Source organism: Prinia subflava, chromosome 2 (assembly GCF_021018805.1).
Source record: "Prinia subflava isolate CZ2003 ecotype Zambia chromosome 2, Cam_Psub_1.2, whole genome shotgun sequence".
Taxonomy (NCBI): Eukaryota; Metazoa; Chordata; class Aves; order Passeriformes; family Cisticolidae; genus Prinia; species Prinia subflava.
Genome location: NC_086248.1, coordinates 58,283,483 through 58,302,536, shown reverse-complemented (window position 1 = coordinate 58,302,536; position 19,054 = coordinate 58,283,483). Strand labels below are relative to the sequence as shown.

Sequence of the window (19,054 nt, the reverse complement as noted above, 5' to 3'; positions counted from 1 at the left end):
TTGAAAAAAAGCAATGGCTATCCATCTTCTCTGTGCTACTCATGATTTTTCAGATTTCTATCATATCTCACCTCCACAGTCTCTCTACCAGGTTGAAGAGCCTATGCCTACTCAGAAACTTGTATCTGCTCCTCCAAGTCACTTTTTGGCTTACCATTTGTTTTTTACTTCTAACCTTTCAAGGTTAGAGCTCCTTTTGAACTCCATCACTGGACACAACTTCAGCTTCCTGACTGATGCTTTATCATCCCCAGCCATCACCATAATGGCTTTTCACTCTTTTTCAGGTCCTGATTCCATGACAAGCACTGCCTCTGTCTTTCTAGTACAGTCTCCTTCACACACTTGTACAACCCTTTTAGCTGTGCCCTTCAGTTTCTATAGTAAGCTTTCTCCTTTTTGTGGTGTTCTGCTCTTCCACAGCAGAGCAGGAATGTGCTGGATTTCTTGGCCTTTATTACTTAAGTCTTTCAAGATGAAAATTCAGACCTGAAGTCTTGGTGGAGTTTCATTAGAGAGAACTTTTTTTTTTCAATCGATAGTAACTAAAAACAATGAAATGTAACCCCTTCAGAACACAACCAAGATTAGGTTATGCTGGGAGCACACATGGCAGAGAACTGAACAGGAGATTTGTACTCCTTCAGCTCTCAGACAGGACTGAAACAAAACTGCAATCCTGGTACACTTGGGTGTGAATTACAAAATGCAAAACATCCCCAGATAATGACTGGTGCTGGAAAAAGGTATTGTGATGGAGACAGAGGTGTCGTCTCTTCATGCTTTTCTACATCAGCATCAATTTCCAGGCTGAGATAAATTACAAGATCAGCCCCTAACCATTCCAAATAAGGAAAAAAATCTGAAGAGCTTTCCAAATATGTGAACATCTAGTAAAATAAGTATTTACCATGCAACACATAGAAAATCCCTGAGGAATAAGGAAAATTACTAGTTCAGACTGCAGCAGAAGATAAATCACCTTGGATTAGCTGCCATACTATCACCAACTCTACTCTTTAATCTTTCTTCCCTGTACTAGTTAACACTAGATTAGACCTATCAAGTTTAATTGCATTCATCTCCTTCAAAGACACTCAGCTGTGCTCTTCCACAAAGGAGTTGCCACTCTCATCAAGCCAGACTGACACATGCAGAAAACTCACGGCCATATAGAACACGGCACATAATCTTGGAGATAAAAGGGCTGCTAATTTTCTCCACTCTTTATCACTGTTCTGAGGGAGTGAGGGAAAGCATGTGCCATCTCCTCGCTGCTTTTGTCTTACTTTTGCTTCACTCTGCTTGCTTCACACATACAGCCACATGAAATTCTTTAATGCAGAGGGCATGTTTCTCATTCTGTAATACACCAGGGCTCCAAAACCATGGGTGGAGATTCCAAACAGTAACACTGGGTATGTATGTTATTACACTTGTACTACTGCATGAATGTAGGTTTTTCCTTTTCTTCCCTAAAAACCATAACTTATAGAAACTCATAGAAAGAAGGAGTATATCTCAAAACTGGTGAAATAAATACATTTCAGGGCATAGCTGAAAAAGAAGCCCCCAGTCAGCAGCAATAATTAATGTAAGAGCTTTAGAGCTGAAACTTCCAAAAACTATGTTTTTCATACAAATTGGATTTTTAAATGATGAGCACTTTAAAGATGCAGCTACATATCCAGAAGGATTTAAAAGAAGTTTAAAAGAAGCCAGGTGCCAAAGTCAATTACTGTTCAACAGGAATTACTGTTCAACTCATGTACAATCTTAGTAAGATTTACAGAGGAAGATCTCTGCATCCTCCAGTGCCTTAGTAAATATAAAACTAATCATGGTGGCACCATGCTAGGAAAGTTGGTATTATCATCATACTTTTACCAGGAAACATGCATGCCCTAAAATTATTAGTTTTCTATCCTTCTGTGTGTTGCCATCAGCCAGTCACAAATCTGATCTTTAATCAGACCTATCAGACAACTTCATTAAATTACCATGACTTTTCTATAGGGGTAAAATTTGTAATGAAGATGTGGCACTTTTCTATCTGTGGAAAAATTCAGATTTTTAATGTTTAATGAGTATTATGTAATCTATACTGATTTTTTGTCAGGAAAATAGAATTAATGAAGTGTTAAAAGAATTACAGAGAGTAGACAGAAGAAGTCTTAATATATAACACTCAATCAACTCTAAATAACCTAGATTTTGGGTGTTTCTTCCACTCACATTAGTAATTTTTTGATCTCTTTCCACTTACCTGCAAGAAAATGAAGCTTTCATCTAACTTCATATGCTAAAGAGAAGCTAAGCCTATATTTACAGTATTTAAGAGCGATATCTACTTGGATCTTCAGTTTTACTAGTAATAGGTGTTCTTTAGAAGATCAGCAATATATGGCGATTTTTGTTATTGTTGACCATTTTTGTTTTGACTTTTTTATCAAGTAACTGCCTTTACCTCCCTGCAACCCAGCCTTTACTTGGAAAGGTTTGTTTGATTCAGAGAAAACAAAACTACAACAACATTCAGTAGTTTTATACCTAAAACAAAACTACAACAACATTCAGTAGTTTTATACCTATCCATGTACTTTGAGATCAGCCAACTGTTAAAGTCACTCACTTCCATCCTGCTTTTGGCAGCTTCTCTTTTATTTCCTGCTGTGTTTCTTATTTCAGTGCTGCCAAATGCCACTACCACTGCCATTGCCTGTACACAGCCCAGACCCCTTTCCCAAAAGACATGATTTCTTAAAATCTTTTTTGAAACAGAAAGTCCCCAGAAGGCATTTAAGCACCCATCACCACCCTGAGTGACTTGTCAATGCACTGCCATAGACTGTATTCAAGCCAGGGATTTCTTCTTCCCATTCCCAAAGTACCTAAACACATTGGAGCTGACTTACCAAAAATGATGACTCACGAACCTTTGTTGACTTCATTCTTCCTTTGCTTCTACAGAACAAATGGGAGGAAGAGGAAAGAAAGGTTGAAAATTAAATAGATTTGTGATATGATGGCACATGATGTTATTTTTTCACAGATATGCTTTACTAAATTGTACCATAGGTTACCACCAGCAAAATTGGGCATGAAAGCAGAACACCATGGGAAAGTTCCTCTAGTAGCCTATGAGCTCTCATTGTCTCCACAGTATTGAAACACACCTCCAACCAAAACAGGCACCTTCACGTTGACTTGTCCAGGATACACTCACCAATTCAGCTACACAGTCAGCCTTCATGCAGTGATTTCTTCCCTCACCACTGTTTTTCAGGTGTTCCAAGTTTTTATTCCACCTCTCCTTTTGTCCTGCATCTCTTCTACAGAGATATATTTTAAAAGAATCTGAATGATAACACAGGATCTATCTCAAGTGAAATACATCTCCTTTTTTTCCTCCTCAGATGTTGAAGTAATCAGTGGGCCCTTTTTAGCTACGTATTTGTATAGGACTTGGTACAGTGGTTAGACTCAGTGGGCTGTTCAATGATTTTTATAAATGCCAATGTCATAACTGTTCATATTCTGAAATCAAGCAAAATGAGATATCCCAAATATGCAATGTTTTTCTTAAGAAAAATGAATATTCATGAGTGTATATGTGCATAAAATTGTTCTATCTTCTGAAAACACAATGCAGCAGCAGATCTGATTATCACTATCATTTGCTGCAACCAGAAAGAAGATGACATCCAGCATGAAATACTGGAAAAAATGGATATTTGAAAAATTTTCACATTTGACTACTATAGATTCCAGGCAGCCAGCATGCACATCACCTCAGAAAACCACAACAGCAACACACAACAATGAGCATGAGAGGACTCAGACACTATTCCACAGTGACTCAGATCTTGTTAACACATGCAAAAACAGATTACAATGAATCACATAAGGGATGAGGTTGGAAAGGACTTCTGAGAACATCAAGTCCAACCATGTCAAACAGATCATGGCACTGAGTGTCACGGCCAGTCTTTCCTTAAACACCTCCAGGGACAGTGACTCCACCACCTCCCTGGGCAGCCCATTCCAATGCCTAATCATCCTTTCTGCAAAGTTCCACCTAGTGCCCAACCTAAAACCTCCCCTGGCGGAGCTTAAGACTGTGTCCTCTTGTCCTGTCACTGGCCAGCTGGAATAGGCCCACTCCCCAACTGGAGTCACTTCAGGGGGTGGGGAAAAAAAGGGTTCACAAATTAACCATCTTGTATGTATATTTTGGGTCTTCTTTATAGATAATACTTTGCCCAATTTGCCTGTCAGGGATCTCAAAATATATTGATAATTATATATTAACATAAATCAAAATTTGCAAGTATTATTTCACAACTGTTTCAATTCTATCATTTGCTCTTGCACATTATAAAGTGCCAGAAAGACCCAAATACTTTTGATCACTATCCACTCAGTAAAGTCTTATTTCCCCTTGCTGATTCCTTCTTGTAAGTAGGCCCAACTCACTGCTTGCAGTACTTTTTTTTTTTTTGTTAGTGTTCTATACATATGGAGTTTTCCTGCATGAGTGTAATATTCCAGAAAAGTGTAAAACTAACTTAAGTGTTCTCAGCAGCCCAAATAAATTACCAAAGAGATTTTCCAAATTCCTTTCAGAAGGGTACTTCTCAGCTCTACCCTCCTCCCTTTGCAGTAATCATTGAAAGGTATTACTGAAAAGATAAAAATCACTCCTGCTATTCATCTGCTGAAGAGGCCAATTTTGAGCTTGATTAATGGCCCAAATGAAAGCTTCATTACAAGCAAAGTTTTAGTCTTACCCACTGCTACTTCTACAAGAAACAGTTGGAGAACTTTCATCTTTTGTTTTTCTCGTAGGATGAGGTGACTTTGCATCTAAATATAATAAATGCATTTAATGTGATGAAAGACAGCAGTTATCTGAAGGCAATTAGACAGACACATCATCTACTCTAAACATTACTTAACATGCCTTCTGGTTGACTTCATCCTTTGTCTGTATAGACAAATTAAGGAATTTGGAACTCCCCTGACACTTTCTCTTACAGCTTTTCCAAAATGATTAAAACGGAACTGCTGTGTTTATTCCCAGAACAATAAAAAGGGTAATTGCTAAGACAAAATTAAGTGCTTATGCAGGGATTTGTGCAAACTATTTGTTCTGCTGTTACTTTAACAGTGCTAAATAGAGTTAACTTCCATAACAGAACTGCTTAAATGCTAGATTTAAAAAATAGACCATCATGCAATGCTAACAGCTGCAATTTTCCTACAATGCCTACTATACTTACTGCACACAACAAAATGCAAATATTTTAGAAATACTTGACTATATTGGTATCTAAACACTGATTAGTGCTGTACTTTGATTCACCAGTTGTAACTTAGATTTTATAAACATGTAATTTCTAGCTTGTTTTTGAGTCCTCAGATCAACACTCACTAACTATTTGACTTCAAGTTGGTTAAAAGGCAGAGCAGGTTGTTGTCAGCTCTGTCACTAAGCAGGGCTAGCAAAAAGTTTGTAACTGGGTCATAACAGTTGTATTTAGTATAATGGCAGTTGTTTTTGCCACCACAAACTACCAAAATCCTGTATTTTTTTTTTGTCTCAGAACACAATATATAGCTTCATTACAAAACTGATGTTCAACTATTCAGGAGATAATGAACTTTCACACAAATAAATTGTTTATCTTTTGGACCACAAAACTGTAACAAGGTTCCTATTATATCTTTAGTACAAAGGTTTGATCCTTCTAAGCAATATCCTCTAGTGTCTCCCTTAAATTCACATCAAAGCCAGCAAACCAGTTTCAAAGGAGGAAGAGACGCAAAGAAGGAATCCTTAGATAACTATAAATTCCTGCTCTGTGAAAGCTACTCCCTTCTGCAGCACTTAGAAAACCTTTCTGGCCTTGAACTGTAAAGATAAGCTATAATGATCAGCTGAAGTTCATGGGGCTTCAACTGCACCGCGCTCGGACCACCGGGTACAGCTGTGCACCTGCAGGAGTTCTGGTTTGGGGATTTTGTTTGGTTTGGGATTTTGGTTGGTTGGGTCTTATTTTGTTTGGTTGGCTTTTTGGGGCTTGCCTTTTTTTTTTTTTTTTTTTTTGGGGGGGGGGGGGGGGGTGAGGGTGTTTATTTAAAGCGAGATTAAATTGAGTATTGCAAAGATGACTTGCAAAGGGGGGTTACAGTCAGCCTCTACAGCAGCATCGACAGAAAAGGGGGAAGGAAGGGGGACATATTTCCAAAGTCAGGGCTTTATTCCCTACTAAGGGAGCTGCCCAGAGAGCCCCTAACCAAACCAGCCCCCCAGGCCCTCTCTCCCTGCCCGGTCCCTGGGTTACCGCGGTTCCGCCGCCGCCAGCGCTGCCCCCGCCCGCGGCCGCAGCCGCGCCCCTGGCAACGCGTCCGGGCGGGAGCGAGCGAGGGAGGCCCGGCCTGGGGAGGGGGCAGGCTCGGTGGCTGAACGGCCTTCCCTCGGGAAAACCCACAGAACCGCCGGGGTCTGCTGGTTTTGTTCGTTTTCACTTCAAATAAACATCTACCTGAGAAAATTTCCTCACATCTTCCCTCAAAAAAAAAAAAAAGTCAGCACACGGCTCCTTTCCCCAGGCAGGCTTTCCTTCTCCCCCGGAACCTGCCAAGGGAGCGCCCCGCAAAAGCAGCCTGCCTTGGTGGCTGCTGAACTGCCTCCAGGTGAAAGAGCACCTCCTCCTCCTCCTCACCTTTCATCCAGATAAAGTGGATAAACAGGGGAAGAGAGGAACTGAAGGTTGCAGTAAAAGAAAGTTAGACCGGCTGGGGCTGCACATCATTTTCTCTGAAGACCCCGAGGGCTTTAATCAGCCTCTGGAGACAGTGCCATCGCGCACCATTTCTGTACTCAAAAAGCCAAAAAGTACTTCACCTTTCTGTGGAATGCTGCCAGAGAAGAAAATGAAGCTAGGGATAGTACTAACTTTGTTTGTCCTTGTCCCTGTGTGCCTGATACCACTGCTCTTGCTGAGGACACAGAAGCCCCGGAGCAGAGGGGTTTGCCGGCATGGATCATGCTGCTCCAGGGTAACCTCATTCTGCAAATTTATAAAGTATTTTTGACCGGTTAAATTCGTACTGGGCGGTCTTACATAAACCCAGAGGAAATCTGGCACATGTTTTACTGTCCACTGCAAATTTGAACAAAAATCATCATGGATTTGTCCAGCATCCGACCACAGCCTAATGTGTCCTACTAGTGGAGTGGCGTGCAGATGCAGGATTAAATGATTGTGAAACTTCGTCCTAACTTTCCTGAGCACTTCCCATCGCTGGTCCTGCAGTGCCACGGCTGGTTCGGGAGTCACACTTCAGCTGCTTCTGCACGCCCGGGGATGGGGAGAGAGTGCTCAGACAGCTGAATAGCTGTACCTTATCACAGATCTGCGATGCTATTTGCCCTTAAAAAACCACACTTTATTCTGATGAACTGTAACAAGAGAACAACAAAAGAGGAAGAAAAAAAAAAAAAGAAAACAAAGGAAGAAAAGTAGAAATGTCTTGTAACACTGAAAAAGAGCAGGTGCAATATCCACTCTTCAAGCCCTTGACTGAGAAAAATACTACCTTATTACACAATGCTTACACTTTAAAATGCTTTATCCTTGTTTGCTAGTATTTAAAAGTAGAGTTCTCAAAAGGATTTTATGGGTTTTTTTCCTTAACAGGGACAGGAAATAATTTAGGTAGGGTTAATTTGGGATTTTTAATTCTAAATAATTTCAAGGAGTCATTTTCATTTATCAAATTCTTCATGTTGTATTTCATAAAATATATGGAAAGGATGTTCTCAGCCGTCCTGAGCAAAGAATGATGTAAATCTCTTGAATTTAGGTACCTAATAAAGCCACACTAATTTTTGAAAGAAAAAAAAAATCAAAAATTACTAAAAATTTTCCCTTCCATGAAAATGCTCATTGTTGAGAAAAGATGCTAAAATTGATCAGTGTTATGAAACCACAGTTCCAGGAGCCAGTACACTCAAAAACATACCAGCTGATATTCTGCAGGTGTCTAAATGAAAATGGCCATGTAAAAATAATTTCAAAGCCAAAAGTCATGTGATGTCCCTGTGATAAGCACATGTGGTGGGGTCAGCAATCTTCTTTTACAACCCTGGACTCCCCCCCTGGCCAAAGGGGGTGGTGAAAAGGCAACAGGCATATGGGGGAACTAATCAGGATTGAGAAAGAAGTGTGAATCTGTGTAAGTGAAAGCTGCTGCTGAAGATGTATTAGGTAATTTTTGGTTTGAGGAACTCAAACTGGACGCAGAGTCCTTGAAAGTCTAAATGCAATGCAGCTATTTTGCAAATCCCCTGCATGTGGATCTTAGATTTCCACATAGGTATGAAAACTACCTGATTTGCCCCAAGCAAATCAGTTCCTGCTAATGCTTCCATCACAGTCCAGCAAAGCAGCAACAAAACTTCCAAGGGCCAATCTAACTTCATGGATGCAGTCAAAGCTGCATATCCGATGACACTCAAGCATAGCTCTAATTCAGGATTACCTGAAAACAAGAATACAACCAACTATGGAAAAATGGGGATGCTCTTTGTTCGCATAAAGATACCCGAGTCCTCACTGCAAGCTGTAGCCCGTTCTCTGTCTGGAGGAATTTACCTGTCTCCTAACTCCCTAACCTTAGCCCAGGGCCACACATACTCACCGAGCAGAAACAGCACCGCTACACAGATAACACAAGAGCCACTGGCAGAAGGAAAAGTAGGTGGAAAGACCCTTCAGCTAGCTTGAGGGAGCACTCCTGGACCCTAACCCTTTTTCCTGGAATGGTTCTGCCTTTTAAACAGATCCTAGACTAAAATTAACAACTATGTGTGTATATAAATCATCTAGGACCAGAACTCAGTACACTTCCTGGCCTATGACAATTAATGCCATTTTTTTGGGAAGTGGAAGATAAGAGATGAAACCTATTCCGAATGAAATGCATCGTCAGGCCTTTCATCAATTAGAGCCACTTGGAAAGCATCAACCTTATCATGATAATGTAAGACTAATCAATTAGTTAACATTAACAAAGCAAATAAAAAAGCCCATAGTATATATCTTGATGTATCTTACCTCAGCTTTTAATCCTTTACTTCATTAGACTTGGAAGAAGTAAGTGGAATCCCAGGAAAAATAAATTTCTACAAGAATGAAAACTTTTCTTCACATGGAATTTGAAAAAATATGATTGTTACTTACTGAAAAGTGATAGAACAGAAGCAGCACACAACTCCTAAATATGTTTATTCACTCTAAGTTATCATAAGAGGATATTTTATATTTCTTTCACAGTGGAAAAAAAGTCAGATGAGCAAAAAAGCACTGTAAATAAAAACCCTTCTCACAACATGCCTGCAGAATTCACAACTGCAAAGCTGAGGCACAATGTGGATTAATCCATGAACTAATTCTTAATACATGTAAAAATACATGTGGACTTTTTATTTGCAGGCTGTTAGAAATAGAAGGATATCAGCAAGAACAAAATGCACATAAATTTTCAAAACCTTTTTTAGGGAAAAAAAATGACAGCAGAAGCAAAGAAAAAACATAAACAGCCCATGTTATAGGACGTTTTTCCTCACATGAGTTCTGCTGCTAGCATATGGAAAAGAAAGGAAAGGACCACTTCAACCAGCACATTCTCAGTTTTATTTTAAAATCCTTTGATAAATGTTAGGTAAAATTCAACTTACATTTTGCCTTAAATAAAAATAATTACAAGCTTTTGTTCTGTAATTTTGGGTAAACAGAAAGCTGGTAAGCAAACAAACTTCAGTGAAAAAAAAACAACAGTTCTGTACAAGATTCCATTTCGGAATTTTTATTTTAGACACAATTAAAGGTTTGTTTTTAGATTAAACCATTTCATAGAGTAATTTTCATGCAACAGAGTAAACCTTTTTCCTATGCTGTTTGACAGCACAGAAGATAAATGTTCACATGGAACAAGCTGTTAACCATGAATTCAAATAACACCATGAACTTCAAAGAAACTATTTCAGCAACAACAGTTAGGGTTTATGGGATATCAGCAAGGTGTGTTAACCAAAGTGTTTTGGAAATATTTTAGTTACAGCAACACCAAAATATTTCCATTTTTGATGAGAACACATGGAGCACTTATCAGTACTACAAGTGACTCTGGAAATGACACCATCAGCTGCACCAACCTTAGTAAGTAATTACCAGATACATTTAAGAAATTCTCAATGATTTTTAAGGTTTTGAAATTTTAATAGGAGAAAAAGTAGAGTAAAAATTAGAAAATTCCTGATTATTGCCCTGCCTTGTTACAGAAGAACATTTTATGGTTTATGTACAGAAGAACATTACCTGTCTCTTGCATCTGTATCTTTCAAAACCTCATTGAATAAATATGTTTTACAGGTTTATGCATGAAATCTGTTTCAAAAAAAAAAAAAACAACGTTCTTACAAGCTTCTAGTCATACAATCAACTTATTTTCCACATCAAGCAATTTATTTTAAGAAACCTTATATACATAAGAAATTATTGTAGATCTCTGACACGATAACTTATCAACTATTGAGACAGATGTGTGTACTGCCTTTCACTGTGCCTGTGAAATTACTTTCCTCCTACTTCATCAGCAATGAAAGTCATCATCAAAAACTGACTTACAAATACAGTAGTTCAAAAGGTAGAAAAAAATAAAAAGTAAAAAACTTTTTTTGTTGTGGTCCTCCAAATTACTGAAAATGCCTTTAGCTTTTGCCATAAGTATTCAAATGGAATATGAAATGAAAATCTCAAAAATTTGGATATACAGATCAGTAGCTCCTGAGTTATACTGTAGAAGCATTTTGGGCAACCAGTTGTAACACAGATGTATCGAAGGAAGTTTCTTAAATACTCAAGTAAAAAAAAAATGTTATATTACAGCACATACCATTGTTCTAACACACGCTTCAGGTTATTTTTTAAATTCCACCTAAACGCAATAGGTTCATGCTGCCATCTCATGAAGCTGTATTACAAAAAGTAATTAACACTGAGTAGCTACAAAACCATTTCCTATTTTTAAGTACACCGTAGCATACCCATGAACAGAGCACTGTGCCTCACTGGAATATGTCTTCACAGCTTTGTTGTGTCATGGGAGACTGTAACACTACATTTACAGAAACACTGGATTTTTTTCTTTTTTTTTATACAATCAATCAAAATTTTACAAAAATACAGCCAACCAACATATAAGTATACCGCATATTCAGTTCTGCCTAGAGACTGCACTTTGCAATTACAGCTACAGAAGTCAAGCATTTGGAAGCTTTGGCTGTGCATTCCTTGTACAGCCACATAGTCACACTGTGTATCACCACACAAACTTCTCTTTGTGAGGGGCAAAAGATGGAAAGTGCACTTTTTATCAACTGGAGAATAGAATTATTTCTTTTCATCATGACATCATGTCATATATTAGCATTCATATGCTAAGCTAGAAATTACATGTCTTGTAGAAATCTTCATAATTCAGTAATACTGAGCTAACATGGCTGCATCTCCTAATTGGTTTTGTATTTTGCAGGACTGTATTTATCATAACTTCATACTATTTATTTTCCCTGATCTGCATTGTGAGTTCCCAGAAGTAACAGCCTGAAAGCAACCCGGGCACAGGGAAACATTAACAACCAGTAAAAAACTAAATCAAGTTTTTCAGCATGTGTAAGGATTGTGTACAAGGCAAATCTATTTGTCAAGGGTGGCCTCAACAGTGACTCTCTCTTCTTGTGCATTATACACTTTTAAACATCTCCAGAAAATTAGGCCAGCACCTTACAAACAATCTGAGTGCAGGCAAAGCAGATTGCAACCCCAATTCATTTTGTCTCTCTGGACAAGGTATGATGTTCTCATTGCACATATTCCACAACTTTCATTTCTCAGTTCTTGACCCAAAGTTGTTTCAAAATGCACTTGAAACAAGTTAACAGTATTTTGAAAGATGAGACACTGAAGCACCAGCGCACAGATTCATCGTGTGGTTTACATATTTGATCAAAGCACTAAAGCTGGAGTGTGGCTGAGCTCTCTCCAGTCACAGAAACCTTCAGCAGTCTGACCTTCAGCTTTCCTGACTAGATTTCTAATGTCTGCAGTTCAATCAGCTGCCTAAAGATGAGGATAAATTCACTCTGCAGGAGTACTAAGTCAGAGATACAAAGGAGATGAGAGCAGTAAACCCAGGCCTCAAAATTATAACCCTCCCTCCAACTGCCTCATGAAATTCCTTGCATTTTTGTTTTTGAGTAATTGACCTTGGAACCTTAAAATACCCTTTCAGATTTAAGAAGAAAATAAACACAAATAATCAAAGTCATCAGCATTTGGAACATATTTATCCACTGTACAGATCTCTGTTGTATGAACATAGCGAGCAGCAGGTTTTGAGACCAGGGCAGAAGGGTAGAAATGGGCACCTAACAACTCCAGTTAACAGGAACCTGTATGGCATGTGCTTCACTACCCTGTACTTCTCAGTGCAAATGGGGCTGTATGTCCTCCCTGAAAATTAAGGCATCCTTCTTAAAACATAACCAACCAAACAAACCCCCCCAAAAAATACTTTTGAAAAATAAAGAGAATTACCACAACAGAAGGAAGCAGCAGTGCTTGAACCTCACATACACTGCTGACAGGCCACCTGCAGATCAAGTCTGCATTAAATCTAAAATCCAGTTAATGTAACTGCTTGGGTTATGCTAATTTTTTGTTTGAGGAGGCTTTTCTGTGTGCTTCTTTTTTGGTAGAGCTTTGTAAATAAACAGTATCTTCAGTATTCCTAAAATGAGATTGTCCTTTCTTACACTAATCTTCCTACTGGATGGGACAACTCTCCCACAGGCAAACTGGCTAGCAACATTAAATTGTGCTTTAAAATTGAAATTCAATTTTCATTTCTACATGAATATTTACAAGCTGTCACCCAATAATTTATCACTTAATGTAACGCAAACTATACTCAAAACATCAAAAGAATCTGTCCGTAATTAATTTCTGAATTCTCTAAAATAATAACTTCCACGCAATGCATGGAATTACATGCAGCACAAATTACTCTGAAATAAATAAACTCATGCTAGTGTGGCATTGGGGAAATTGCTTCTGAAGCAAATTTTTCACTTGTTAAGCTTTCACTCATTAAAATCATACCCACTGATGAGGAAAAAATATTATGGACACCTAAATATTCATTTTAAACATCTGCTGACATTGGACATTAGGAAAACAAAAGGTATTAAAATGCAGATTGATTTACATATACAAAGACAGTTTATAAATTTTTGCACATTAAAGTCTTTTGCAGGACAAAAACAACAAATCACTTGAGAGGGAAAAGCACAAACAAAAAGGAATCTTTACTGAAGCCAAGCATGGAACAGAGAAAGTAATTAAAGTCAGACTTCACCTCTCTTTCACAATATTACAAATCATTTAACTAGAGACCAGCATCAAACTGAACTACCCCGTATTTTCCACTTACCATCCACTCAGGTTCAGAAGCCTGAATTTGCTCACCTTGTCCAGGTTTCAGGCCAACCTGAGTGTCAGATTTCAGTGTTCTCAAACTACAGAGAGGCGCAGGATGAAACTTATTCAAGGCTTGATGAAACGGGACACTGTACTCCCATTTTCTATCTCCTGTCAATTTTCTATAGTTTAGATCACCTTTGAAAAGAAGCAAGTTTGACTTCTGTAGCTCAGCATACAAGTCAGGAGCAACTTCACTCATACTGGAAAAATCATGTGGTAAAGTCCAAAACATGTGGTCACGGAAAACCCAAACTCCCTTTTTCAAATTGCCTTCCCAGTTTATCCCACATCTAGACATCCACATATGATTAGCTGACCCCAGCTGTTTAATAGTCCAGTTAAAATCATGCTTTGTGGTATCTGATACATACCATGGAATACTTTTTCCATGAAAATAGACTTCATCAGCTAGCTTTGACGATAACAAGAAATCAGCCAACACGAGATCGCTTACAAGTTCAAATCCAGCATTATCCAGGATTATGTCAACTCTAACATTACTTCTTTCTGTTCTATTTTTTTTGGCATTTACAAGTAGAGACCAAACTTTTTCCATATCATTCACTAAGATGTAAGGTACCATGTTTTCCAGGGATTGCAAGGGACTGGATTTCTGAGAGCTGTCTTCACCAGCTGAGAAAGAAAGGTCACACTTATTGCCCCACAATGACACCTAGAAGGGAAAAAAAACCAAAACAACCAAACATTTACTAAGTCTCACTGTAGTTACATTCTCAACTTCACGTACACTGAAGATTTTGTTCCCTTGCTTTTGTTTGAGGTAATAAAGGTTCTAACTCCACATGTCTTCCAAGATTTAATAAAACTCAACTTCTTGTACAGGTATCTCAACATAGACAAGATTTGGTGGAAGAAACCCAACAAAACTCTGTATTTACACAGGTGTCAGAAGTGAGAAAGATGGAAGGCTTAGATCAACACTCTGATCACAAAGCTCAAAACAGAAATATTCTCTATACTGCAATTCCAAAAAATATCAGTGGTAACACAAAAAAAGGAATAATAAAAGCAGATTTTTTTTTCTTATATGCAGCCAAATAAGTATTTTAGGTATATGTATTTTAAGTAGTCACTAATGAGCCCTTTGTAAAGATTCATCAATCAAATGGTGTACACTGTTGCCAGCTAATGGACTTATTTGTAATCCTACAGTACATTGGGATTTCTACCCAAAGGCACTATATTCCAAGAATAATGTTGTTATTAAGCTTTTAAATCACTTCTGACCCAGACTGACTTTTAACTTTTTCTCCAAAGAAGTCTAAAAATATTTAAAGTGCCAATCAAAATTAACTGTTTTAAGAAATTATAGGTAAATATCAAAAAAGTCATCTGGAATTTGACTTAAAATGTTGTTGAGTTACTAGTTTTCATATACACAATGAAGACCAGCAGTTAATAAAAAAGTGTCACATTTAATACAAGTACCCAAAATATAAATATTTTCAGAACAGCAGCAATACAATAGGGCTATCAGGACTTCATCACACTTTTACAAACAAAAAATCTGTATTTTAATTTCCATATGAAGTTTCAATTCTTTATAACCTCAAATTCTTATTTGTTTCATAGGAGAGATATTTTCAATTCTTGTGTTAAGCACTACCAGTTTACCTGCAATAGCTTAAGAAGTTCCTCCTGAAGTTGCTTTTCATCTAGATCCTTGATGTTCTTAAGAAGTTCCTGAAAGTAAGTGCATAAGGCAATAACAGCTTCTTGGGATTCAAAGAAATTTTGTGCCTTTCCTTCCTTAAATACATCAAAGTTGTTGATAGGTGGGCTAAAATGAGAAGAAAAAATATGCTGACACACTTCCCACATTCCTCATTACAGCACATGCAAAGGGAGCTCAAAGGTCAGGTTTTTTAGACTGTTCTACAGGCCCTAGTTAGATTTTCCACTTCTGATTTGTCATACTGGATTTTCACACATCTCCATAACAGCCTAATAGTGCATCTTGCTATAACAGACACTATGCAAGAAATCTTTATATAGCAATATATTCTGAAAGTGAACAAGTATTCAACCACAGCAACTCTAGGAACTACACATACAGTGAGCATTTGGAACTCAAATCTTCAGACAAAAGAATTAAAACTGTAACATACAAGTGAACTAAAGTCAAGAAAAGCTGGCCTGACTTTAAACAAGTCTGTGTGTACTGGAGTATATTTCCTATATCAAATTCTCTTCCAGTGATAGGAAGTTATTCCTATGAAAGTCTTTACTCGGATTTTGGAAAACTACCATGACAAATGAGAATGTTGTAATATATAAAAATTATAGATTACTCTATCATTTGTACAACAACCTTTAAACAAATGATTGAACTTCCATCCAAGCATATGCTTAAGGGCAACTAAATAATGGAGACCAAGAAACTTAAAAGATAATAATTAAAAGTATCTGCTCAGCTTTTAAAGTGCAATCCAGTGGATCAACCTCGTATTAGAAGCTTTTGGTACCAGAGCTCAAACTACACAACATCCCAGTAGAAACTGAGTCCCACTACTGTGTTTGCACCTCCGCAACACTAAGGGTAAATTTGGTACTCGGGAGCTTTCAAATTTTTTTGGCAGCAACAGGATTTTAAACTGTTCATTCCTACCCCATGACGTTGTTACTGGCACATCTCCACGGTACCAGCACAAGTTTTTCCTGCCCAGTTATTTTTAACCAGTATCAGCTCCCAAAGTTTGATGCAACACATGGTCTGCAAGCACTGCTGTAACCAAGAAGCTGGTGTAGAATGAACAACAAGGGCTGCTTAAGTTGGGTCTACTGCTGTAAGAAACAGTTCTCAAACGATAACTTCAGACTGCAAGCAGCAAAACAAGTGGCCCTCATATTCTGTGTTTAAGGCTTAAGAGAAAATTCTAGACCAATTATAGAAATGCTACAAGATTCAAATCTCAATTCACATTAGTCTGCAAGGTCAAGCTACACAGTTTAACTCAAGAGTTTTCATGTAGACCAACTCACCAAAACTGAAGCATATTAAAAAATTAACAAGCTTCAAATTTTGCTGAATGTAAGAAGGCATTGATTTTAAATCTGAGGTGCAAGATGAGGAAAAAGGAATACAGTAAAAGTTTAAGATCTTCTTTTATCTCACTCCTCAGCTGTCTTTCTTTTTCCCAAAATAAAAATGGGAAAGAGCAATGTTTTGTAAAGTAGTATACCAAGCCAGTGAATCCTTACTTCTGTGCTAACGCTGCATGGATTCTTCGATACATGTAACACTCCACATACAGCCAAGGGGACTGAAACCAGCTTGGTTCTCCATTTCCGTTTGGTAAATTTCGTTGGTAGTCCAAGTATTGGTTCCACAGCGCAGCATCAGGCAACTCATCCTCCAAAGGGGTCACTGGCTTGTCTGTCTGCAGCTCATTCCGCAGTTTGGAGAGGAAAGATATAGCTCTCTTCTCTGCTTCAACACCCTTCTGGAAAAAGTGGAGAACAAAAGTTCCTATTCTGTATGTTTATTCCTGCAGAGACACAGATCAACTGTTCATGGAATGTGTGATATTTTAATTGCCACATGAGAGTCCCTGACAAATCACAGCTTCATTCAACAAAATATATTTTGGTGAATAAAGCTCATTTCAGAGCCAAGATCCTAAAATTAATTCCATATGGAACTTCTTTTTAGATTGGACTTTTTGCTTATTAGAGGTGAAGAGGGTGTTGAAACACAGTCATGTTCAGAAGGTGTTACTGTCTATCGAACACTGCATTAACACAAAAAACCCAAAGAAGTGATGCAGTTGCAGAAACGACAGATCAGAAGGAAAAGGTTAGACAGAAAGGTGTGTTACAGAACTAATCAAAAATAGCTACTAGAAAGAAATTATTTTTACAAAATCAGACAAAAGGATTGAGACAAACAAGTCTCACCAGTAAAAACAAGGCAGACAAAGGGTCTTGAGGGCTAGAGGGGAATAAACACCTAGAGGGAAAACAGGGACCTTACTCTTACCTCACCATGTTCTTCAAAAAACTCATTTTTATGTCGATGCAAAGTATCAATAACTCTTGTGAGGATCTGGGGAAGTCTGTCTTTAATTGTAAAATACGCAAAGGATCTAAAAAACAGAGGATCAATATTTTATTATTGTCAGCAAAGGATGAAATGGCTTCAATTTTTTTAAAAAATGCAAGGTCTTTGTGCTAGTTTGAGCTGGGGTAAAGTTAATTTTCTTCACAGTAGCCAGTATGGGGGTTTGTTTTAGATTTGTGCTGGAGACAGTGTTGACAACACAGGGATGTTTTCCTTATTGCTGAGCAGGGCTTGCACAGAGTCAAGACCTTTTCTGCCCCACCCCGCCCCAGCCCGAGGAGGCTGAGGGTGTACAGGGTGTTGGGAGGGGACACAGTCAGGACAGCTAACCCCAAGTGACCCAGAGGCTATTCCAGACCATATAGTGTCATACTCAGCCATGGAAAAGAAACCACAAGGAAAAGAAAACCAGGAGAAAAAGTAGGCAAGGGAGCCACTGCCTAGGGAATCAATCAGTTCGTGGTAATTGCTTTCATTTGCTCTACTTGGTTTTCTTGGGTTCTATTTCTCTTTGCACTTTACGATTTACTCTCCTTCCAATTATTAAACTGCTCTTACCTCAGCCCACAAGTTTGCTCATTTTTACCCTTCTCATTCACTTCTCCCCACCCCGCGGAGCTGCGTGGTGCTTTGCTGCCAGCACAGGTTATAAGCCAACAGTATTAAAAGCAGCTTTGAGTACCCTTAAAGCAGTGGACAGCAATGAAAAACAAAACGAAACAAATTTCAAACTGGTCAGGTTATTGTGCCCACTTTTGCAGAAGATTATAAACAGCAGTCTTTTCAAGAAAGACAAAACTAAATGACTGGCCCTGCCAAAACAGCGAAAATTTGAAGTTAATCCTAGGCTAAAACGCGACCTCTATTGCTAAGATACCTAGATGCAAAACCTGAGAAACATAAAACTGCAAGCACAGTTATCTGTTCAAAGTTTATCACATAACTCATATCAACAAGAAACGTACTCTCTGTTATTTACTTCATTTACATTTCCTCCAAACGCTGTTTATGTACGAGGACAAGGCGCAGAACGCGGCCAGCCCCACAGAGAGCTACCTCTATTGCTAAGATAGACGCAGAGCGTACAGCCGGCCTGGAGGGCGCTTTTCACTGTGAGATCTCCACCCGGTGGGTTGGAGCCCCGGGGCCGAGCAGCGGCACGGGGAGCACGGAGCGGCACCGACACCACCCCACGGCCGGGCCGGGCACTGCTGCGGCGGCGGCAGCGCCGCGCCCACAGCGCCGCCTACGGGCCCCGCGCGCCGCCGGCGCCGCCGTCCCCGCCCGCCCCCCAGGGCCAAGAGCCGCCCCCAGGCCCCGCCCGGCGCCCGAAAATCTCCGCTCCCCGGCGGCGGGGCGC

At 38.9% G+C, this 19,054-nt stretch overlaps 1 protein-coding gene across 4 annotated transcripts in view; it reads right to left on the bottom strand.

The window, feature by feature from the left end:
• Positions 1–19,054, bottom strand: part of LOC134546875 (damage-control phosphatase ARMT1-like) — a 45,913-nt gene that overhangs the window by 26,639 nt on the left and 220 nt on the right. Inside the window, exons 1-5 of one of the 4 annotated variants that reach the window (XM_063390111.1) lie at positions 18,660–18,957; positions 17,614–17,719; positions 16,836–17,122; positions 15,249–15,414; positions 9,682–14,286 (exon numbers count right to left, since the gene is read on the bottom strand). In XM_063390111.1, coding sequence (XP_063246181.1) covers positions 13,519–14,286; positions 15,249–15,414; positions 16,836–16,870 — 969 coding nt within the window. In that variant the 5' untranslated portion in view covers positions 16,871–17,122; positions 17,614–17,719; positions 18,660–18,957 and the 3' untranslated portion in view covers positions 9,682–13,518. Of the gene's footprint in view, positions 1–2,915; positions 2,965–4,790; positions 4,867–6,347; positions 6,585–9,681; positions 14,287–15,248; positions 15,415–16,835; positions 17,123–17,613; positions 17,720–18,659; positions 18,958–19,054 lie in introns of those variants that run through there. The other 3 variants (XM_063390112.1, XM_063390110.1, XM_063390109.1) reach the window with 3 other exon arrangements.